This window comes from Lithobates pipiens, unplaced genomic scaffold, assembly GCF_037356315.1.
Source record: "Lithobates pipiens isolate NorthernLeopardFrog02 unplaced genomic scaffold, aLitPip1_a1.2 Scaffold_13, whole genome shotgun sequence".
Lineage (NCBI taxonomy): Eukaryota > Metazoa > Chordata > Amphibia > Anura > Ranidae > Lithobates > Lithobates pipiens.
Window position 1 is genome coordinate 52895011 of NW_027507718.1, and position 26898 is coordinate 52921908.

Consider the following 26898-nt stretch of genomic DNA (forward strand, 5'->3'; position numbering starts at 1 on the left):
GAAATTTTAGCATACGTCTAAACTCCTAAACATTACAGAAAAATAAGCATACTATCCCTAGAATTACATGAAGTTCATTTATTAGCGTTATTATTATTTTTATTTTCTAAGCTAAGAATGGCCTTCCCAAATTTCTATAGTACGACCTGTTCTGTTACACTACGCACCAAAATCAGAATAATATTTCTTGTGGCATCTCCTTCCCAAAATCCATAATAAAACAATCAGCCTAGAATTTTTTTACAAATGTACTTAACTCACAGAACGTGCATTTTAATTGTCATCTAAATTTTTTTTAAAAGAGTTAACCTGATGCAGGATAAAATATAAAAGCAGGTAATATTAAATATTTTGGTTCTGTTAAAGAGAAACTTTCCCTACAATATACTATAAAGCATTTCCATGGAAAATTTTACGAATGCAGGTGATACAACTTTAAGTAAAAAAAATGCTCAATAGAAATAGTTAACGTGAACAAAATAAGTAAATAAATAAACAAAAAAATTTAATAAAATAAAAGTCAACTGTAAGGGAATAATGCAATGCATATGTTATTTTACAATGGAAAAAAATATATACTGTATATATAAAAGATGATGTTACTAATATACTGACAGCAGTATACAAAGCTTATGCATGAAACTGCTGCATCCCTTTTTTTATTTTTTTTTATTTATAATTTCCCTTTTTTAACAATATTATTTATTTTTTTCATCATCTAAAAATAAATAATATTGAGGTTTCAACGTGACTGTATTATTATAATATTATTGTAAGGTTAAAGCTTTGTTTTGGTATACTGCATGTGCTCATCATACTCCAACCACAGAGCCAAACTACAAGCATGGGAGTTCTATATAACAAATCCTGGATGGAAAGAATAATAAGGACTATTAGAGTGTAAGCTCTTGTGAGCAGGGCCCTCCTAACTCCCTTTATATTGTAAAGGGCTGTGCACTACATAAATCCTGTATAATAATAAATAAGAAGAAGAATGATGACAATGAGGGTGGTGATAATAATAATATAAGAAGAAGAAAGGGAGGAATGATGAAGATGATAACGATAATAAGGATAAGAATGAAAGAAGAAGAAAAGGAAGAAGAAAATGATGATGATGATAATAATAATAGTAATAATAATAATAATAATAATAATAAATAAGAAGAAGAATGATGATAATAATAATTAATTATAGGAAGAATGATATCAATAATAATAATAATAATAATAATAATAAATAAGAAGTAGAATGATGATAATAATAATAAATAAGAAGAAGAAGAATGATAATAATAATAAATAATAATCAATAGGAAGAGGAATGATGGTAATAATAATAATAAAAAATAATAATAAGAATGATGAAAATAATAAATAAGAAGAATGATGATAATAATAATAAATAATAATAAGAATGATGATAATAATAAATAAGAAGAATGATGATAATAATAATAATAATAAATAAGAAGAACAATGATGATGATAATAATAAATAAGAAGAGGAATGATGATAATAATAAATAAGGATGATAATAATAATACTAATCGATCCATTGGTGAGTAGTGTGAGGTTAGGACATGGGGTTGCTGTGATTTGTAGGGACATGTAAGGACTGGAGGTCCCTGTACTGAACATGGGGTCCCTGTGTGTCACCTGGAATGTTTCCGTCTCCATGCCATGCCAGGACTGTATGTTTCTAGTGATAAGGTACGGTAAAGCAGCTCCCTATGAGAGAAGTGGAGGCAGCAGGCAGTGATAAGGAGAGGAAAGTTTCCTGTGTCGCTATGTCCCTGTGTTGTCCATGTGAGCGCTGTGGAAGAAGTTGGGTAGCCCGGACAGACGCGACCCCTACCAGGAGCATGGAACGTTCCCCGGGTGCACTGATCACACCGGGCGGGTAGCTACCATGTGTAGGCATACGGGGGGGGGGGGGGGAGGCCATAGGTGCCCTGGGATGGTGGCCCCTGATATAAGACAATAGGTGTGTAGAGGACGGGTAATGTAGCCGTTACACAGATGAAGGTGTCAGTGAGAGAGTGGAAGTTGTCCGTCCATAGACTTAGTGGTGACTACTTGTTGTAGGAGTTGTCACCTGCGGGGACCCGGCCGGCGCTGCCCTGACACACACACACACACTCACACACACGTCCAGTATACCTGAGTGAGGCAGATAGGAGAATACATCATGGCTTGGCTCGCTCGGCTCCTCTGTACACTTCTCCGAGGGGGGGAGATCACCTCATGGTGGTCCGGAGCTGTATGGGGCAGATGGGGAGACGTGGTGAGGTCCGGCTATAAGGCTGGTGACCGGGGAGAGGTGTACATAGCAGAGCGGGCTCCGGAGATGGATGGCTCTGCACTCCTCACGTCCTCCTCTCCTCTCCTCTCTTCTCCTCTCCTCACTCTCTCACTCCCTCTCTTCCGCTCACTCAAACTCGCACCGGTTACACCCTCTGCACTGTTTCAGCTTTCCAAATCACACTTAAGGATTTCGCATTTTTTTTTTATTATTATTATTATTTAATTACACAATCAAGGAGACACACTCCTCCCCCTGGTGCGCCGTGTGCTCCTCGCCTATATGTTCCTCCGCCCCTTCTCATGCCCACGGCTCGCGGGGTACCGGCACCCTGCCGGGAGAGGAGGGGTTAACTCGGGGAGAGGAGGAGGAGGAAGGCTGCCCGAACCCAACATCGTCCTCTCATTCCTCACATCGGCCTGCAACTCACTACAAGGCACGGGCTCTACCTACACTGCCAACCATACAATGTGCTCTACCCACACTGAGGACTATACAATACACTGGCACCCTGCTAGACACCATACAATGTTCTCTACCCACACTGCCAACCTCCTATACACCATACAATGTGCTCTACCCACACTGCCATCCTCCCATACACCATACAATGTGCTCTACCCACACTGAGGACTATACAATACACTGGCACCCTGCTAGACACCATACAATGTTCTCTACCCACACTGCCAACCTCCTATACACCATACAATGTGCTCTACCCACACTGCCATCCTCCCATACACCATACAATGTGCTCTACCCACACTGAGGACTATATAATACACTGGCACCCTCTTATACACCATACAATGTGCTCTACCCACACTGAGGACTATACAATACACTGGCACTGTGCTAGACACCATACAATGTTCTCTACCCACACTGCCAACCTCCTATACACCATACAATGTGCTCTACCCACACTGCCATCCTCCCATACACCATACAATGTGCTCTACCCACACTGAGGACTATACAATACACTGGCACCCTGCTAGACACCATACAATGTTCTCTACCCACACTGCCAACCTCCTATACACCATACAATGTGCTCTACCCACACTGCCATCCTCCCATACACCATACAATGTGCTCTACCCACACTGAGGACTATACAATACACTGGCACCCTGCTAGACACCATACAATGTTCTCTACCCACACTGCCAACCTCCTATACACCATACAATGTGCTCTACCCACACTGCCATCCTCCCATACACCATACAATGTGCTCTACCCACACTGAGGACTATACAATACACTGGCACCCTGCTAGACACCATACAATGTTCTCTACCCACACTGCCAACCTCCTATACACCATACAATGTGCTCTACCCACACTGCCATCCTCCCATACACCATACAATGTGCTCTACCCACACTGAGGACTATACAATACACTGGCACCCTGCTAGACACCATACAATGTTCTCTACCCACACTGCCAACCTCCTATACACCATACAATGTGCTCTACCCACACTGCCATCCTCCCATACACCATACAATGTGCTCTACCCACACTGAGGACTATATAATACACTGGCACCCTCTTATACACCATACAATGTGCTCTACCCACACTGAGGACTATACAATACACTGGCACTGTGCTAGACACCATACAATGTTCTCTACCCACACTGCCAACCTCCTATACACCATACAATGTGCTCTACCCACACTGCCATCCTCCCATACACCATACAATGTGCTCTACCCACACTGAGGACTATACAATACACTGGCACCCTGCTAGACACCATACAATGTTCTCTACCCACACTGCCAACCTCCTATACACCATACAATGTGCTCTACCCACACTGCCATCCTCCCATACACCATACAATGTGCTCTACCCACACTGAGGACTATACAATACACTGGCACCCTGCTAGACACCATACAATGTTCTCTACCCACACTGCCAACCTCCTATACACCATACAATGTGCTCTACCCACACTGCCATCCTCCCATACACCATACAATGTGCTCTACCCACACTGAGGACTATACAATACACTGGCACCCTGCTAGACACCATACAATGTTCTCTACCCACACTGCCAACCTCCTATACACCATACAATGTGCTCTACCCACACTGCCATCCTCCCATACACCATACAATGTGCTCTACCCACACTGAGGACTATATAATACACTGGCACCCTCTTATACACCATACAATGTGCTCTACCCACACTGAGGACTATACAATACACTGGCACTGTGCTAGACACCATACAATGTTCTCTACCCACACTGCCAACCTCCTATACACCATACAATGTGCTCTACCCACACTGCCATCCTCCCATACACCATACAATGTGCTCTACCCACACTGAGGACTATACAATACACTGGCACCCTGCTAGACACCATACAATGTTCTCTACCCACACTGCCAACCTCCTATACACCATACAATGTGCTCTACCCACACTGCCATCCTCCCATACACCATACAATGTGCTCTACCCACACTGAGGACTATATAATACACTGGCACCCTCTTATACACCATACAATGTGCTCTACCCACACTGAGGACTATACAATACACTGGCACTGTGCTAGACACCATACAATGTTCTCTACCCACACTGCCAACCTCCTATACACCATACAATGTGCTCTACCCACACTGCCATCCTCCCATACACCATACAATGTGCTCTACCCACACTGAGGACTATATAATACACTGGCACCCTCTTATACACCATACAATGTGCTCTACCCACACTGAGGACTATACAATACACTGGCACCCTCCTAGACACCATACAATGTTCTCTACCCACACTGCCAACCTCCTATACACCATACAATGTGCTCTATCCACACTGCCATCCTCCCATACACCATACAATGTGCTCTACCCACACTGAGGACTATATAATACACTGGCACCCTCCTATACACCATACAATGTGCTCTACCCACACTGAGGACTATACAATACACTGGCACCCTCCTATACACCATACAATGTGCTCTACCCACACTGAGGACTATACAATACACTGGCACCCTCCTAGACACCATACAATGTGCTCTACCCACACTGCCAACCTCCTATACACCATACAATGTGCTCTACCCACACTGCCAACCTCCTAAACACCATACAATGTGCTCTACCCACACTGATGACTATACAATACACTGGCACCATCCTATACACCATACAATGTGCTCTACCCACACTACCAACCTCCTATACACCATACAATGTGCTCTACCCACACTGCCAACCTCCTATATACCATACAATGTGCTCTACCCACACTGACAGCCGCCCATATACACCATACAATGTGCTCTACCCACATTGACAACCTTCAATGCACAATACAATGTGCTGAACCTACACTGCCAACCTCCTGTGCACCATACAATGTGCTCTACCCACACTGAGGACTATATAATACACTGACACCCTCCTATACACCATACAATGTGCTCTACCCACACTGAGGACTATATAATACACTGACACCCTCCTATACACCATACAATGTTCTCTACCCACACTGAGGACTATATAATACACCGGCACCCTTCTATATGCCATACATTGTACTCTACCCACACTGCCAACCTCCTATACACCATACAATGTTCTCTACCCACACTGAGGACCATATAATACACCGGCACCCTCCTATACACCATACAATGTTCTCTACCCACACTGCCAACCTCATATGCACCATACAATGTACTCTACCCATACTGAGGACTATATAATACACTGGCACCCTCCTATACACCATACAATGTACTTTACCCACACTGCCAACCTCCTATACACCATACAATGTACTCTACCCACACTGCCAACCTCCTATGCACCATACAATGTACTCTACCCATACTGAGGACTATATAATACACTGGCACCCTCCTAAACACCATACAATGTGCTCTACCCACACTGCCAACTTCCTATGCACCATACAATGTACTCTACCCAAACTGAGGACTATACAATACACTGGCACCATCCTATATACACCATACAATGTGCTCTACCCACACTACCAACCTCCTATACACCATTCAATGTGCTCTACCCACACTGCCAACCTCCTAATTACACCATACAATGTGCTCTACCCACACTGCCAACCTCCTATATACCATACAATGTGTTCTACCCACACTGAGGACTCTATAATATGCTGGCACCCTCCTATAAACCATACAATGTGCTCTACCCACACTGCCAACCTCCTATACACCATACAATGTACTCTACCCACACTGAGGACTATATAATACACTGGCACCCTCCTTTACACCATACAATGTACTTTACCCACACTGCCACCTCCTATACACCATACAATGTACTCTACCCACACTGCCAACCTCCTATACACCATACAATGTGCTCTACCCACACTGACAACCACCCATATACACCATACAATGTGCTCTACCCACATTGACAACCTTCAATGCACAATACAATGTGCTGCACCTACACTGCCAACCCCCTGTGCACCATACAATGTGCTCTACCCACACTGAGGACTATATAATACACTGACACCCTCCTATACACCATACAATGTGCTCTACCCACACTGCCAACCTCCTATACACCATACAATGTACTCTACCCACACTGCCAACCTCCTATACACCATACAATGTTCTCTACCCACACTGAGGACTATATAATACACTGGCACCCTCCTATACACCATACAATGTGCTCTACCCACACTGCCAACCTCCTATGCACCATACAATGTACTCTACCCATACTAAGGACTATATAATACACTGGCACCCTCCTATACACAATACAATGTACGTTACCCACACTGCCAACCTCCTATACACCATACAATGTACTCTACCCACACTGCCAACCTCCTATGCACCATACAATGTACTCTACCCATACTGAGGACTATATAATACACTGGCACCCTCCTATACACCATACAATGTGCTCTACCCACACTGCCAACTTCCTATGCACCATAAAATGTACTGTACCCATACTAAGGAGTATATAATACACTGGCACCCTCCTATACACCATACAATGTGCTCTACCCACATTGACAACCTTCAATGCACAATACAATGTGCTGCACCTACACTGCCAACCTCCTGTGCACCATACAATGTGCTCTACCCACACTGAGGACTATATAATACACTGACACCCTCCTATACACCATACAATGTGCTCTACCCACACTGAGGACTATATAATACACCGGCACCCTTCTATATGCCATACATTGTACTCTACCCACACTGCCAACCTCCTATACACCATACAATGTACTCTACCCACACTGCCAACCTCCTATACACCATACAATGTTCTCTACCCACACTGAGGACTATATAATACACCACCACCCTCCTATACACCATACAATGTACGTTACCCACACTGCCAACCTCCTATACACCATACAATGTACTCTACCCACACTGCCAACCTCCTATGCACCATACAATGTACTCTACCCACACTGAGGACTATAGAATACACTGGCACCATCCTATACACCATACAATGTGCTCTACCCACACTACCAACCTCCTATACACCATACAATGTGCTCTACCGACACTGCCAACCTCCTATACACCATACAATGTGCTCTACCCACACTGCCAACCTCCTATATACCATACAATGTGCTCTACCCACACTGAGGACTCTATAATATGCTGGCACCCTCCTATAAACCATACAATGTGCTCTACCCACACTGCCAACCTCCTATACACCATACAATGTGCTCTACCCACACTGCCAACCTCCTATACACCATACAATGTACTCTACCCACACTGCCAACCTCCTATACACCATACAATGTGCTCTACCCACACTGACAACCGCCCATATACACCATACAATGTGCTCTACCCACATTGACAACCTTCAATGCACAATACAATGTGCTGCACCTACACTGCCAACCTCCTGTGCACCATACAATGTGCTCTACCCACACTGAGGACTATATAATACACTGACACCCTCCTATACACCATACAATGTGCTCTACTCACACTGAGGACTATATAATACACTGACACCCTCCTATACACCATACAATGTGCTCTACCCACACTGCCAACCTCCTACACACCATACAATGTACTCTACCCACACTGCCAACCTCCTATACACCATACAATGTGCTGCACCTACACTGCCAACCTCCTATACACCATACGATGTGCTCTAACCACACTGCCAACTTACTATACACCATACAACATGCTGCACCTACACTGCCAACCTCCTAGACACCATACAGTGTGCTATACAAACACTGACAACCTCTAATACACCATACAATCCTAAACATTATACCCACTATACCATGCAATGTGCTCTTCCCAGACTGGCACCATACTATACACAATACAATACAATACACTGCCACCCTCTTATACACTATACGCACCATACCATACAGTGTGCTCTACCCAGACTGGCACCCTCCTATACACTATATGCACTATACCCGGCCTACAGTGTGCTCTACCCAGACTAGCACCCTCATAGACACTATACCATACAGTGTGTTCCACCCACACTGGCACCCTCCTAGATATTATGCCATACAATAAGCTCTATCCAGACTGGCACCATGGTATTCTGAATACATTATATTACACAGCCAGCCTCTTATACACTGTACAATGTGCTGCACTTACACTGGCACCCTCGTAGACACTATACTTAATATTCTATACAGTGTTCTCTACCCAGGCTGGCACTATCCTAGACACTATACCCACTATACCATACAGTGTGCTCTACCCAGACTGGCGCCACGCAATACTGAATACAACATAATACACGGCCACCCTCATAAATGCTATACAATGCAAAGTGGTTTACCCAGACTGGCACCCCACTATACTGAATACAATACCATATACTGCCACCCTCATATACACTATACGTGGTGCTGCACCTACACTGGCACCCTGCTATACTGATTACAGTATAATGTGCTGCACCTAGCCTGGCACCATACTATACCATACTATATATAGTGTGCTGTACCCAGACTGGCACCCTGCTATACACTATAGTATACAATGCACTGCACCTAGCCTGGCACCATACTAAGTGTACACTATACTGTATATATAGTGTGCTGTACCCAGACTGGCACCCTGCTATACACTACACTATACAATGTGCTGCAATTACACTGCCACCCTCCTATACACTATGCAATACAGTGTGCTATTCCCAGACTGGAACCCTTCTATACGGAATATAATATAATATACTGCGCCTACACTACCACTCTTCTATAAACTATACTTTATTTATAGTGTATTTGCTCTACCCAGACTGGCACCATGGTATTCTGAATACTATCTAATGGCTGGTACTGCATAATACTATAAAGTGTGCTTTACCAAGACTGGCACCATGCTATCAAGCTATGCTGAATACAATATAATGTGCTGCCCCTAGCCCGTCACGCTGGTATACTGTTTATATATATATATATATATATATATATATATATATATATATATAGTGTTTTCTACCCAGACTGGCACCATGCTATGCAACTATATAATGTGCTCTACTGAGGCTAGCAACATGGCATACTGATTACTATACAATGTGATACACCAAGGCTGTCACTAAGGCATGACCAATGCAGTATAACTTTCTGCACCCAGGCTGGCAAGGTGCCATGCTGAATGCAATTTAATATGTTCTACCTAGTCTGGTACTCTAGTATGATGAATGCATTGTAATGTGCTACACATAGGCTGGCACTATGGCATGTGGAGTGCAAATTAATTTGCAGCATCTAGGCTGGTATTGTGGCATGCTGAGTCTAATGAAATGTGCTGCACATAGGCTGGCACTATAGTTGGACATATGCAATATACTGTGCTGCCTTTAGGCTGTCATAGTGGCATGCTGAATGTAATACAATGGGTTGGACTCTGGCTGGCACCATGGCATGCTCAATAGAGTATATAGTGCTGGCCTTAAGCTGGCACTATGGCATTATGAATACAATATCATGGGCTGCACTTGGGCTGGCACTATACCATGGTGAATTCAGTAAAAGGTGCTGCACCTAGGCTAGCACAATGGCATACCAAGTGCAATGTAATGTGCTGGCACTATGATATGATGGATACAATATAATGTGTCACACATAGGCTGGCACTATGGCACAAAGAATAACAATGCAATGTGCAGCACCTAGGCTGGCACTGTGGCACAAAGAATACAATGCACTGTGCTATATCTAGGCTTGCACTGTGGGAAGCTGAATGTAATGTAATGTGTTGCGCCCCAGCTGGCACTATGGCATGATGAATGCAGTATTTTGTGCTGCACCTAGACTGCCACTATAAATAAGTTGCACAGTGCACACTAGTGAAGTGTCTGTTCATCCTGTCATGCCAGCTTGGGTGCACACATATAACCCACTGCCATGAATATTTGCATTGGAATGTGCTGTGGGCTGTGTCACATACAGCTATACTGTATATCTGTGACACAGCAAAGCACACGCTTCACCCCCATATGTGTGTGCCCTCCACAGAGCACCACTGCAGCCTCTTCCCTGGCCCCCTGTACCTCCCATATGTGTGTGCCCCTCACAGAGCATCCCTGCAGCCTCTTCCCTGACTCCTTTCACCCCCCATATGTCTGCACCCTCCACAGAGCACCACTGCAGCCTCTTACCTGGCCCCCTGTACCTCCCATATGTGTGTGCCCTCCACAGAGCACCCCTGAAGCGTCTATCCTGACTCTCTTCACCCCCCATATGTGTGTGCCCCTCACAGAGCATCCCTGCAGCCTCTTCCCTGACTCCTTTCATCCCCCATATGTCTGCACCCTCCACAGGGCACCCCTGCAGCCTCTTCCCTGACTCCTTTCACCCCCCATATGTCTGCACCCTCCACCGAGCACCCCTGCAGCCTCTTCCCTGGCTCCGTTCACCCCCCATATGTCTGCACCCTCCACAGAACACCCCTGCAGCCTCTTCCCTGGCTCCCTTCACCCCCCATATGCATGTGCCCTCCATAGAGCACCCCTGCAGCCTCTTTCCTGGCTCCATTCACCCCCCATATGTCTGTGCCCTCCACAGAGCACCCCTGCAGCCTCTTCCCTGGCTCCCTTCACCCCCCATATGTCTATGCCCTCTACAGAGCACCCCTGCAGCCTCTTCCCTGGCTCCATTCACCCCCCATATGTGCGTGCCCACCACATAATACCCCTGCAGCCTCTTCCCTGGCTCCCTTCACCCCCCATATGCAGGTGCCCTCCACAGAGCACCCCTGAAGCCTCTTCCCTGGCTCCCTTCATCCCCCCATGTCTGTGCCCTCTACAGAGCACCCCTGCACCCTCCTCCTTGGCTCCCTTCATCTCCCATATGTGTATGCCCTCTGCAGAGCACCCCTGCAGCCTCTTCCCTGGCTCCCTTCCCTCCATATGTCTGTGCCCTCCACAGAGCACCCCTGCAGCCTCTTCCCTGGCTCCCTTCACCCCCCATATGTTTGTGCCCTCTACAGAGCACCCCTGCAGCCTCTTCCCTGGCTCCCTTCACCACCCGCCCCATATGCATGTGCCCTCCACAGAGCACCCCTGCAGCCTCTTCCCCGGCTCCCTTCACCCCTCATATGTGTGTGCCCTCCACAGAACACCCCTGCAGCCTCTTCCCTGGCTCCCTTCCCTCCATATGTCTGTGCCCTCCACAGAGCACCCCTGCAGCCTCTTCCCTGGCTCCCTTAACCCCCAAAATGTCTGTGCCCTCCACATAACACCCCTGCAGCCTCTTCCCTGGCTCCCTTCACCCCCCATATGTCTGTGCCGTCTACAGGGCACCCCTGTAGTCTCTTCCCTGACTCCCTTTACCCCCCCCCCATATGCATGTGCCCTCCACAGAGCACCCCTGCAGCCTCTTCCCTGGTTCCCTTCACTTCCCATATGTGTGTGCCCTCCACACAGCACCATTCCCTCTATATCCAGTGTGCCAAGAGAAGGTCAGGAAATCAGATTACTCTTTGTAAAAGCGGTTGAGGAGTTGGGAAGAAGCCTGCCTTTTTCTACGCCCTGTGCCTCACCTCTGCCTCTCCCGCCCCTCTGCCCTCCCTCTCTGCGGTTATCTGGGGTGAGGGGAGCCGGGTGTGGCTGGAGCTCACTTTCTTAACTGTTTGGGTACCTCAGGAATAAAAAAAAGAACTGTGTATAATAACAGGTTCACAGCAAGTCCTCATACAATAAACTTTTCTTAAAGGAGTCTGACATATGGGAGGCACACAAGTCTACATTTGTCATTCTGGAAATATTATTATTACTATTGATTTATAGCATTGCCAGCATCATCTATTGCTCCTCCCTATGTGAGGTCAAGCTGGGGACAGGTCATTTACAAACGCAGGTAGATGAAACACAAGAGCTTACAATCTAAAGAACACATAAATGCCAAACAGCCAGCACCCTTCATGGGCAAGCCAATGAGACAAATGTGCATGGAGGCAATACTTTTCAATGAAGAGAACAGTCGCATTCTGAAACCCAATGTGACCTAAATGGCATGATCCACATTTTTTACCACCATTGCAGCAAATTTATTTCATTTATATACAGACTAGCACACTACAATAAGGTACTTAAAAGAGAAGTATGGGAATTTTTATTTATTTTAGAATCATACATACCTAAGTAAATAAATGAAGCATCGGTCCGATGCTGCATCTGTCCCTGCCAGCTCTAAGGCTGATAAATGAGTGATCATACACCGCTGATCGCTCGGTTCTCACTGCTCCCTGAGTAGAGAGATCCTGTCAGTCACCCCTGTCTGCTCTGCTCCTCCAGCGCTAACTGGAGTGCTGGGCTGTGGAGGGAGCAGGAATGGCTAGCTCAGACTCTCAGCGGATCGCTGAGAGGTGGAGCCAGGTGGCGGTTCAGGTATGTGGATAGATCCCGACCATATGGCCACGATCATTCCCAAGCCTGGACCAGCTCTGTGACGTCAGCCGAGGAAAACAAGTCACAGGGAGTGCAGAACAAACTGTGCAGAACAGAGAATAAATTATCATGTATAGAAAAAAAAAGATGTTTAAAAGATTATATATTTTAAACATATATAATATATTTTTATATCAAAATATATTTCAAATGTTATAGATCTATATTTTTCCTTTTATTTCAATTTATAACATATACAGTACTTTAAAGTGATATTAAAGTGTTTGTAAAGTGTTGTTTTTTTTCTCAAAATGACAAACATGTTATACTTACCTCCTCTGTGCAGGGGTTTTGCACAGAGCAGCCTGGATCCTCCTCTTCTCAGGTCCCTCTTCGCTGCTCGTGGCCCTTCCCTCCCGTTGAGTGTCCCTCACAGCAAGCAGCTTGCTATGGGGGGAACCCGAGCCAAGCTGCAGCTCTGTGTGTCCATTCAGACACAGAGCTGCCATTTGACCCCACCCAAACTCTCTCCTGATTGGCTAACTGACTTTAATTGACACCCGTGGGAGCCAATGGTGCCACTGCTGTGTCTCAGCCAATCAGGAGGGAGAGTCCCGCATGGCCGAGGGACAGAGATGGGGCTCAGGTAAGTATTAAGGGGTGCTGGGAAGGCTGCTACACGCAGAAGGCTTTTTTTCTTAATACATGGAATGCATTAAGATAGAAAAAACGTTTGCCTTTACATCTCCTTTAAATCTTCAGATTATAAGCACTTTCTGCAGCTGATTTAATCACTTTCTGAGTATGCAGCTTCTCTATCTTTGAATCCTTGCCTATGTTCCAGTTTAAGCTAGTACTATGAGATCTTCCTGTTTCAGGGTGGCTCCTTTCTCTTGCAGAGTCCTATGGAGCCACCCTTGCATGACTAGAGTTGTGTCTCCCTACACTGTTTGCATCAGTAGAAACACACAGCCTCATAGCCTAAGACCCCATACACACTATTAGATTTTCTGCAGATTTTTGTCTTTAGTTTTACCAAAACCATGTAGTGCAAGGGAATACCTGATTGCATACCAATTAAAACTCTTAAGGTTTGACCTCATATTATATGGTTCCGAAGACAAAAATCTGCAGAAAATCTAATAGTGTGTATTGGGCTTTAGATGGCAAGGAACTCTACTGTTCCTTCATCTTCCCCCCTCCCTTCTCCTTCTCTCCAACAGACTGGCTGGAGACTACACTGTCTCCAGCAGCACTAAAAGTTGTAAGCTGCAAGTGCTAGGGTAAGATTTTTTTCCAGTTCACTAGGTAATTGTTTATTTTATTGTGCTAAACTGGTAAAACTCTGAGTTTAATACGACTTGAACACTGTTCTATATAACATCTGTAAAAGTCAAATCTTCAAGGCACCCAAAGAGTTAAGTGCGAAGCAGCACGGGACGCATAGCACATTTTGGAGGCTGGAAGTAGCTTCTTTTTTCCCACTCTCTCATGCACTTAAGAGCTGACAGGGGAACAGTATAACATTCCCGTCAAGTCACACTCATTTGGAGTAGGTCCCGCTCTTTAGAAATAGGCTTGCTTTTCCAGGATCAGTGCCCTCTTAGGCCTGTAGTGCTTTTTTCATAGTCAGGAGTGCATACATTTTGTTGTACTTGCCTCCCCCCCTTTAGAAAAATTGTAATTTCTATCGAACAATGCCAACACACTACATGACATCTGAACGCGCCGTTACAATAACACATGAATATACAATGAAGCAAGAAATATACGATTTTGAGTTCCATGCTTAATTTATAGACTGGGTAATTGTGACACTTTTTCCACCCACGCTACAATCACTTTTCAATGCACACTATATTAACATATTAAAGGACTAAATAGTATATTTTAGAAGAGGAGTCATTTCGTTTTTTCATGTCTTAGGCCCCATTCACACAAGTGCAGATCCCTTGTCCAGCGTACAAAAGGTGTGTGTTTATAGGTGGTTGCGTACAGCCACATGTACAAATCAATGACAAGCTGTGGCTGTGCATGTCACCATACATTTGCATGGAGACAGGGACGGAGGAGCGGACCTGAACCCGGATGCATCCACACATCTGCATATTCGATTTCTAACTTAATAGTCCATCAATGTATTAACAATCATTTTTGTACACACTTTGCATGTCTAATGCCCTGTACAAACGGTTGGACTTTCCAACGGAAAATGTGCGATCGTGTTGTTGGAAAATCCGACTGTGTGTGGGCTCCATCTAACATTTTCCATCCGAATTTCCGACACACAAAGTTTGAGAGCAGGACCTAAAATTTTCTGACAACAAAATCCGATTGTTTAAATTCGTTAAAATCGTGTGTAGACAATTCTGACGGACAAAGTGCCACGCATGCTCAGAATAAATTACGAGACGAAAGCTATTGGCCCGTTTATAATCCCATCGTACATGTTCTACGTCACCGCGTTCAGAAAAATCTGATTTTCTGACAACTTTGTGCGACCATGTGTATGCAAGACAAATTTGGGCCAAAATCCATCAGAAAAAATCTGATGGATTTTGTCCTCGGAAAGTCTGACCGTGTGTACAGGGCAAAAAGCTACAAAATGGCAATTGTGTTGTCTATAGCAATGGGTTGATATACTAAACCTGGAGCGTGCAGCTGTGCATAGAAACCAATCAACATCTAACTTTAGCTTGTTTGACAAAAAACCTGGAAGCTGATTGGTTTCTATGCAGAACTGCACTCTCCAGTTTTAGTAAATCAGCCCCATTATGTGCTATTTTACTAGTGCAGTTTAAGAAAACCTGATTGCTTGCTTTACATAACCAATATATTCCTTCAGTAAAGCAAAAGAAAAGCTTTAGAATCAACTTTTGACACAACTCCAAGGGCCCTCACCTAAAGCTGAACTGCAGGCAGATTTAAAAGATACAAATGAATGAATGAAACTATGTAATTATTATTACATTGTAATCATTCCATAACATTATACTGTATTACATGAAATATATACACTCAGACTGGGAGGGGAAAGGACAGCATAAGTAGTCAGACAATTGTTCTTGCAGTGCAAAGAACATGCTGATAGGAGAGGAGAGGAGAGCAGAGTGACAAAGAGATGAGCCTTCTCTGCTGCTGCTTCTCATTTCCCTGTCCAGTCAACAGGTTGGAAAAATTAGATATGAGGAGCTTGACTTTAATCTTTCATTTGTTAAAAGAAATGTGGTAGTGGGATATGATGACGTGACCTAGGCAACTCTACAACAAGGCAAGGGGCCCCTTGAATAAAAGGGCCTGCTCAAATCCACATGAAAACTGAAAAAGGAGGGCCAAGCCACACTTCTTAAAGCGGAGTTCCACCCAAAAATTGAACTTTTGCTTTAAGGGAAGGTGACCTCCCTGACATGCCACATTTGGCATGTCGTTTTTTGAGGGGGGGGGGAGAGGATACCCTCCCACGGTACCAGAAGGGAGATCACCTCTCCCCCCTCCCTCTCGGCAATTATCGGTGACACATCACAGGTCCCAGATGATTGCCCGGCCAATCAGGGTTGCACCGCAAGGCTCGTGCATGCGCAGTGTGTGCCCGGCTGTGTAGCCACACCCAGGCGCCCACAGTAACTATTCCGGCACCGCAGAGAGGAGGGGGAGATGAGCGGGGCTTCGCTGGATGCTGGAACAGGTAAGAGTCCGATTATTAAAAGTCAGCAGCTGCAGTATTTGTATTTGTAGCTGCTGAATTTTCTTCTTTTTTTTTTTTAAGCGGAACTCCGCTTTAAGCATTGAAGATGCTTTATTTCCAAGAACTCCAAAAAAATAACAAAAATATAGTAGAATCCAATGTGTTTCGGGGGCAAACAAATTCCCCTTTCATCAGGGCTTAACTAATGTGATAAAACACACAGTGGGGTTAATTTACTAAAACCGATGAGTGCAAAATCTGGTGCAGCTCTGCATAGAAACCAATCAGCTTCCGGGTTCAAAGCTTAAAGTCGTTGTAAAGCCTCAAGATTTTTCACCTTAATGCATTCTACGCATTAAGGTGAAAAACATTCTGTGCTGCAGCTCCCCCTCAGAGCCCCCCTTTTTCTTACCTGAGCCCGATCTAGAGATGTGCATGAGTGCAGTGGCTCCAGCTGCTGTTTCTCTCCTCGTTGGACAGACTGAGAACAGCGGGTGCTATTGGCGCCCGCTGCTGTCAATCAAATCCAGTCTGTCTGTGTCAATGAACGCAGCCACGGGACTCAGGAGCGAGCACGCATGAATGCCCCCATGGAAAGCGTCTTTCCATTGGGGCACCTGAAGCACCGCCAGAGCACCCCAGAAAAGGAGGATCAGAGCTGTTCTGTGCAAAACCATTTTTTGTCATGTTTATAAAGAAAATATGAGGGTTTACAACCCCTTTAATGGAATAAGCTGAAGTTAAAAGCTGATTGGCTACCATGCACAGCTGCGCCAAAATTTAGATTCCCCAGTTTTTGTAAATAGACCCCACTATTTGGACTCTGTTATCGACATTACCAAAGAATATGGGCGGCACAAAGGTTCGCTGATTCGAACCCCAACCACGACAACACCAGCCTGGAGTTTGCATGTTCTCCCTGTGCCTGTGTGGGTTTCCTCTGTGTACTCTGGTTTCCTCCCACATTCCAAAAGGCATGCTGGTAGGTTAATTGGATCCTCTCTAAATTAGAGTAGGGACTGATGTGAATGTACAAAAAAAAATATATATATATATATATATATATGTGTGTGTGTGTGTGTGTGTGTGTGTGTATATGTAAAGCACTGCATAAATTGACGGTGCTATACAAGTACCTGAGATAATAATAACCTCTGACAGAAGGAGTGCCCTAAGGACCCTTCTAAAGAGACCTGTAAATGTTAATGAACTGCTGCAGGGAAATATCATGTCTCCTGTTCTGCCACATAGGACTATCTTGTGCTGTAGAGCTGTACAAATCTCAGGACTGGATGGACATAAACACAAAATATTATACTGTATGTATTTCATCTGTGTATTTAGCTGTTTGTCTGGAGTCCAGCTTTAATCAATAAGGCAGTGCAAAGAGCAACAACAATGTGCAAAACACAATCAAACCTGCGATGGCGTTTAATTCCAGCATTGGCTGTAACGGCACAAGGATAACAGCTGATTGGAACCACAAGCTCCTTTGGACAGGTCTAAATTGTGTCTGTAATGTTCTGCCAACAACTGTTCCATGGCTGTGTTGTAAATATATAAGAGCCAGTGAAGAGGAATACTAGTTTGCGTGAATGAAAGCGCTGAAATTTCGATTCGCACAAGAGTGTTCCAGCTGGTGTGAAGCAAACAAGGGACTGAAGAATGACAGCCAAAAAATGAAAATCTAAATAAAGCAAAGAGTGCATGTTTGGGGCCACTGCCTGTGTGTGCTGTTTGTGGTTTTCTGCCTTGTCTGCTGTGTGGGACTGTATTAGACAAGAAGGACAAAACAGCGATGGGAGCTTAGCATGCACACTCAGGAGAAGAAGGTAAGTGATGTGAAGTCAGCCATGAAATGGTGACTTTTAACCCCTGGGCTGTCCTCATTAAGGAGACATTCAAACTCCGCTCAGTGGATTAAGCAGAACGGGGTGGGACTGGGAACAAAATCAGCCAGCTGCTTTAATTCTCATGTGCCTTCCAAGCACAGTTTATATAGGGACAAGGCAAGAGGTGGCTTGGACTTCCACGCATTCCTCTATTAACCCAGTCCTTGCAACGCTTAAAGCCTTTCCGCAGCTACAGCTACAGAGTTTGTTTAAAAAAAAAAAGGAAGTTTACCTACAAAGTCTTCTCTATTATATTTACATATATTATAAAATAATGAAAAAAACAAACAAAAAAACAGAAGAAAATAATAAATAAACATTATCACAGTTAACTGCAGCTTATATGAAAATCATTTTAAATAATACAAAACTACCTTTACAACTTTATACAATATGTCCTATTAGGCAAATGAACCTGTAAGGAGACATAATGCAAATTACACAGGGGTCCATTTGTATTGTTATCTACACCATCCAGCTCTAACCATCAGTATGAGGTCAATAGGATTCACCCACTAGAAAAATCATACTACGTTAGGACTTGTGTCCATGGCTTTTGTTCACATCAAGCAGGCCCTTGGGACTGTAAAAACGCTCTTAAAATGGAACTGCATCTGAGAACTACAAAGCAAAAACGCTTTTTAATTCATTTATAATAGTTAACGCAAATTCACCCTTCCATCCAAGTCTCTATGCTTTATTTTTCTGAGAAATCGCCTCCTAGCATTTATTGCTGTGGCCATCCCGAGTAAGGGTAGATGAGTCATGTAGCAATTACTTCCTGGAATTCATCTGCCCTTAGCTCAGGAATGCAGGCAGGAAGGTATGCTTAGCTAAGAAATCCCCTTCTGCCCCCCAAAGACTCCTGGGATGTATGCCATCATTTGCCTAGGCCAGCAACCAGAAATAATGAAAGAAATACACTTTTCAAATCGTTAAGTAATGCTAGGTACATAAGGATCAAAAATAGTCAATGTTGATTGGAAGAGTGAAGTTCCACTCTGGTCCAACTCTTGTAAACTTGGAAATTCCTCCGGAATTCTTAACTGCTCCTTTAGGTCTAGTGGCCATAGAAAAGAAGGTTTATTTACGGTGCCGTTAGACAGTTCTTCAAAGAGTCTTCTCTCCCTTGCTCCACCAATCTAAGGTTTTGACATTTTCGAAAACAAAGACAGGGTCCATAACCCTACATTGGACATGATTACACAGAGGAATAAGCGAGAGAGGGCACCTCTATCTGAGTGTAAACCATGTACAATTAGCATAAGATCATAAAAAAGTAAGGCACTCACAGAATGTGATGAAGAAATCAGCATATCATCAGTAGGATGTAGAATGGCAGGCAAGCAGCTAGTGGGTGCAGAGTTCAGCTGGGAAGCCTTCCCTATGGTTTGACAAAGGGGCTGAGCACCGAAACGTGCAACCATGCCCCCCTTATGGAGTGAAGTCATCACCAATTGGAGCTTAGTGTTGCTGAGCGGACTGAGGTTACTCGGAAGCCGCTACACAAGCTGGGCTGCTTGCTTTCCAGCTCCCTGCACTAGAGCAGTTCTCCTCTTTATCTACAGAGCAGAATTCTGCATCTGCCAGCCACTTGCCTGCCAATATCTGCCGCCCTCTAAAATGACAACTCTCCTACTGGTGATGTGCTGATTTCTTCATCACATTCTGTGAGTGCATTACTTTTTTTTATCATTATATGCTAATTGTACATGGTTTACACTCAGAGGCGCCCTCTCTTGCTTGTTCTTATATGTGCATTAGGTTTACTCAAGACCTTTTCTAGAGGAGCTGCCACCGTCACTAAGAGTAATTGTCATACACATTCATCCTCCATGTGGCACTTATCCTTGGTATTTTTGGCAGCAGCGCCATAGTTTTATATCCCTTTATGATTACACAGAGGGACAGCTACCACCAGAGCATGGGAGAGCGTCATCTACTGGAGGAGTGGAGAGCTGGGTAAGTAAATGTGCTTTTACTCCCTAGGCCAGTGATGGCGAACCTTGGCACCCCAGATGTTTTGGAACTACATTTCCCATGATGCTCAACTACACTGCAGAGTGCAAGAGCATTATGGGAAATGTAGTTTCAAAACACCTGGGGTGCCAAGGTTCACCATCACTGCCCTAGACTAAAGGAGCAGTACAGCCCCATTGAAAGGAGGAATTTTTAGATGTCCCGGAGTTGGGCTTTAAAGCAGGTCAAAATGCATGTCAGAAGGAGGTCAACTGTACCTGCCAGTGAATTCTGAAGCATGTGAAATTGATGTCATCAAGACAAGCCTAAAGTATTTTGACGCAGCTCTTAGTCACATAATGAACTTAGAAATTGAATAGGTTAAGAAGTGGCCAAGTTTGGTCAACCCAATACCAAGATCCACCAACATTAGACCACTCACGCTCCTTTCTTCTACTTATAATGCTACAATCCAATTCATTGGCAGTTTAAAAATCCCAATCAGTCTATAAAATGTTCCTTTCCTTCCTAACCCTGAGTTTCCTTGATATTACTTGGCCTTATGTGTCCGTGCTTCTCAACTAAATGATAGAAATTGGACAACTTTCCAAAGCGGTCAAAGAAGATCATAAAAGAACTCAATGCACAAAGCTTATCGCTGTTAAACTGGCCTGACACATTACAATCTGTTTGGACAATCTCTGCACAATCTCCTTTAACCTCTTGCTTACAGGGCACGTAAACCCCCCTCCTGCCCAGACCAATTTTCAGCTTTCAGTACTGTCACACTTTGAATGACAATTGCGCGGTCATGCTACACTGTACTCTAATGAAAATGTTATCATTTTTTTCACACAAATGGAGATTTCTTTTGGTGGTATTTAATCACCATTTGGGTTTTTATTTTTTTGCTAAATAAACAAAAAAGACAGAAATTTGTAAAAAAAAACAAAAACAAAAAAAAAAAACACTTCATAGTTTGTTATAAAATTTTGAAAAAGGGTAATTTATCTCCTTCATTGATATTTGCTGATGAGGCTGCACTTCTGGGCACTTAAGGGCTGCACTGATGGGCACAGATAAGACAACACTGATGGGCACTGATAAGGCGGTACTGATGGGCACTGATAAGACGGCACTGATGGCCACTGAAAGGTGGCATTTGTAGGTGGTATTGATAGGCAGCACTGGTAATGACGCACTGATTTGTGATTTATAGGCAGCACTGTGGGCACTGATAGGTGACACTGAGGGCATTGATAGGTGACACTGTGGGCACTTATGGGTGGTACTGTGGGCACTGATAGGTGGCACTGATAGGTGACACCGAGGGCATTGATAGGTGACACTGAGGGCATTGATAGGTGACACTGTGGACACAGATGGGTGGTACTGTGGGCACTGGTAGGTGGAGCTGGTGGGCACTGGTTGGTGACGCTGGTGACATTGCCACGATCGGGACCAATGTCCCTGTCGCAGCCGCCGGTGATCTGCTTTTTTTTCCTCCTCACGCTACCAGCGCGAGGAGGAAAAATAGCCGATTACCGGCTCTGTTTACATCACATGATCAGCTGTCATTGGCTGACAGCTGATCATGTGGTAAGGGGTCGGGATCGACCCCTTACTACAATCTGTGATCAGCGAGTTTCATAGGCTCGCTGATCCCAGAGTGCAGGGGGCGCGCAGGCCGCTCAAGCACGAGAGGACATCCAGGGACGCCCTCCCGGCAAATTAAGTCCACGCTGTAGCTGTCTTTCGGCTATAGCTCGGATGGCAAGTGATTAAGTTGGCCACATATGTTACAATCTGATTGTACAATCTCTTTTTGTTCTTCCAAAAATGTCATGCAAGACTGGATAAAAATTGATTGGAGGTTTTAGGCAAGTCCTTATATTATTTGTTAAATCTAAGATTGTATAGCGATTTTAAAACATATGGTGAGGCTTAAGCTGGCCATATATGGTTGGTGTTGTTCATTCAGGTAGCGGGCTGAAAAAAAAAAGATCCTTTCATCCTTTCAAACAAGGTGATCGCAGGAATCCCCCCACTGGGACCTTGTATTCTGACAGCGGCACCCCCAGCTGTTAGAATACAATAATGAGTGACTGCAGCCAAGGGATCAGGCATGCTCACGCACTGCACAGTTGTTGAATCTAAACAAGATTGTATGATCAGATTGTGATGTGTGTGGCTAGATTTTGATTACATTGTAACATCACACATTCAGGTTCTAGCCAACATTATCCGTACTGGGTGAAAAGAATTAAACATAGGAGCAAAACTCCTTTGTTTCAAAGCTATGCAAACACAAGATGTTTAAGCACACAGAGACGTCTTATTCGATATCCCGAAGAATCTTAGAAACGTCTTATGGCAACTCATTTGTTAATAAAAGTGTTTGCAGAGCTCCAAGAAAAGAAAAAAAAAAGCAGCTAAGCATTTAGTGAGTGAGCTGAAACACAGCTCTCATATCTGAGAGGGGGAAGGGAGGGGAAAGTACAGTTCAATCCAAGAGAGAAACTCTGACTTAGGAGGTAGGGCTTGTCTCCATGCCAAAAATAAAAAGAGAGAAAGGAGGGAGGGAGACGAGAGCAGCTACGGCCTTGTCCAATTTTACTCGATTTTCCCCGGCCCCATTAATATAGCATTCCTAACCTCGGTTATATAACAGACAATACAATGGCGTTACACCAACTAGTGCTAGCTAATAGTTAATAAGAAGAATACTGTGAATGCATGGCATAGGGAACACAAGTTTGATTTACAACCCTGACTAATCACAGAGCAGGAGTCACTAATGAACAGTGCAAGAGATAGCAAGTGTATGTAATAAATATTAGGGTGACTTCTGGAGTACCAGCGCACTGCACAACCTTTACAGCTGTGCCATCACCCATGAGCACCATACGTTCCACATTACAATCCTACAGTATCACATTCGGAAATGTCTTTGCAGGTTTAAAATTATATGAAAGCCACTTCCAGCAGCTCATTTAAAGTGGAACTTCAATCATTTTTTCAACTTCCCATCTATTAAATCTTCTGCCTTTGTTGTTTTTACTTTGGATAGTAAAACATTTTTTTTCTGCCACTTAATCCCTTATACAGCCCACTTCCTGTTACTTGTCTGGTCATTGGCCTAGGCCAGTGATGGCGAACCTTGGCACCCCAGATGTTTTGGAACTACATTTCCCATTATGCTCCACTACACTGCATAATGCATAAGCACCATGGGAAATGTAGTTCCAAAACATCTGGGGTGCCAAGGTTCACCATCACTGGCCTAGGCTTATGACATCATGCACAGCTCTCTCTCTCTCGTGAGAGTTTGGGAGGGGGCATGAGTCATAAGAGGGCCAATGAGAACTGCGGAGCTGGAGGTGTGCCTCTGTGTAAATCCAGGAAGTGAACAGGCAGCAGCGTCAGCTGCCCACAGTTAAAATGGTTACTGCCAGACCAGGGTTGCCAACCACCAGTAAATTTACTGAAAGTTTGTAAAAATCTGTGATTTTGTTTACAACTGCCAAGTAAATATCAGGGGCTGATAATTTGATGATGTGTTGACTTTTTAAGTATAAATCAAGCAAATGACTTTGTTATAGGTATTGTCAGTGTTTCCATATCATGTTTATACTGTTCAAATATTCACTGTGTTAGTTTTCAATGGGAGTCCTGTCATTTTTCAGGTTGCCAGTAAAAAATGTGCTCCGCCAGTAAATTTTCCATGTTTTATCAGTAAAAATTGCTGCAGGAGGTTGGCAAACCTGAGCCAGACTCAGTGGAGGGAGATTTCTGCAGCACATTTGGCAAGTACAGAATCACAGTATATATAAAATAATATGCAAAGTGGTTGGAGGGAAGCTTCAGAATGGCAAAGATGTTTTTATTACAAATGATGTGAGCAGACTGCAGTTCCTCTTTGATTTATTTACTGAGCATGCAGCTTTTTTTTTGTATCTTCTAATCCTTGTCTATTTTCCAGTTTAGTCTGGTGCCATGAGCACTGCCACAGGTTTCTTGTTTTAGGGTGTCTCTTTTCTCTTACAGCATCCTATGGAACCACCCTCGTATAAAGGGACAAGAGTTGTGTCTCCATACACTGTGTGCATCAATAGAAACACAAAGCCCCATAGCCTTGGGTGACAAGCCACTCCCCCCTGTTCCTCCTATCCCCAAGCTAACAGACTGACTAAAGACTGCACTGTGCACTGTTATCGCTTTCCTGTGAAGACTGGAAGTTCAGAGAAGCAACACTAAGGGCTCATGCACACAGGATGTTTTTACAGCTGCTGTTAGGGGCATCTGATGTTTTTTAACTGCCTCTAAACATCCCCCCATGTTAGCCTATGTGTCCATGCACACATAAACTTTCAGAGGCGTTTGGAAGCATAAGTGTTTAGGGGCAGTAGAAAAAAAAAAAAAACGTCAGCCTATGCGTTCAGGAGCAGAGGCTATTGAGCTGTAAAAATGAAACATGGATGGAGTGATTTTCTTTCCTGCAACTGCTAGAGTCAGTGGTCAGTGTTGATGGGGGATTCCTCCCACCAAGCTATTGTGTTCTCCCAGCAAGGGATCCGAGCTGCCTTTTTTCTGATAGTGCAGGCAAGCTTTAAAAACACTGGCTATAGAGAAGGGAAGACTTCAGATAAACAGGTACAACTTATACAGTAAAGTTTGTTTCATCTCTGTGTACCACCTGTGGTCAGTCACTTCACTGTGTATATGTAAAGGTTTACAACCACTGTAAGGCTAGGTTCACACTATTTCAGTTTCCTGGCAGACACAGCAGCTCAATCATTTGAATGGGCTTCTGTACCTATGGAAATCATAGGTCCCTGCACCTTTTCCAAAATCGCATAGTGAAACCGCATAGTGCTATGTGTTCCCAGAACAGGGAAATGTTCTGTGGTTTCTATTGCGCGGGGGTTTCCTTAAGAATTAATGGTAACAGAAGAGCATTTTTGATGTGGGTGCAGGAAAGTGTGTGATTACACTCAGTCCCGTACATGCATATACTGGGAACCTAGCCTAAAATAGACATAGGGGTTGATTTGCTAAAGCTATAGAGTGCAAAATTTGGTGCAGCTCTGCATAGAAACCAATCAGCTTTCAGGTTTTATTGTCAAAGCTTAACTGAACAAGCTGAAGTTAGAAGTTGATTGGCTACCATGCACAGCTGCACCAGATTTTGCACTCTCTAGTTTTAGGCAATCAACCCCGTTGAGTTACAAGGAAAGTTCACCTTAAAGTGTTACTAAACCCAGGACCCAGCATTCACTATATCTGGTCTCCCACAGTACACAGAACATGGAAATGCAATCATTTTAGTAAATATAAACTGCTAAATACCCTTTCTCATCAGCAGTTAGAGCAGTCTTGTGACTTCTATCTGTGTCTGGTTAAAGCCTGTAGGAGGAGTTTTCATTCTCCCCTGATTGTCCTATGAGGCGGCAGGACCCTTGCCCTCTGTCTAGACAGTGTCGATTGGCCCTGTGCTGATCACATGCACCCTCAGACCCTCATTGACCCTGTGCTGATTACATCCAACTCTCTAGCAATACACACCAAACTGAGCATGTGCAGCCTGACTCCAGTAACTCTGTCTTATGGGGACCTGTTTTGGAGTCAGTGGAAGAAGAGGAGGATCTGTGCATACAGGATCAAACAGCCTTTTTACACAATGCAGAGAATTAATCCTTTAGGCTCCACAGTGTGTATAACAAGCATGCTTTACTACATATATAGACTGATTTTACTGTTGTGGGTTTAGTAACACTTTAGGTGACAATAACGGTCAAATCAAACACACAGGAATCAATGGCAATTTAACCACTTGCTGACCAGCTGCCCCAGTTATACTGCGACAGAATGGCATGGCTGGGTGAAACAATATTATGTATCGTCGCTTCGCCCTGTGGCCACTAGGGGTGCGAGTGCCCGGTGGTCACAATCATCTCCGGGCTCCTGCGATCGCTTGGGGCACATGGAGAAGCGGGATCTGTGTGTGTAAACACACAGTTTCTGGTTCTATGAGGGGAGAAGTGACATATGCTCTGTTCCCTACACAGT

General features: G+C 44.2%; 1 protein-coding gene across 8 annotated transcripts in view; it reads right to left on the reverse strand.

The window, feature by feature from the left end:
• NFIB (nuclear factor I B) overlaps positions 1-26898 on the reverse strand; it is a 611459-nt gene that overhangs the window by 283610 nt on the left and 300951 nt on the right. Inside the window, exon 1 of one of the 8 annotated variants that reach the window (XM_077475109.1) lies at positions 2165-2583. The exons of 6 other annotated variants lie outside the window; for them this stretch is intronic. In XM_077475109.1, coding sequence (XP_077331235.1) covers positions 2165-2194 — 30 coding nt within the window. In that variant the 5' untranslated portion in view covers positions 2195-2583. Of the gene's footprint in view, positions 1-2164; positions 2584-26898 lie in introns of those variants that run through there. One more of the 8 variants, XM_077475114.1, reaches the window with a different exon arrangement.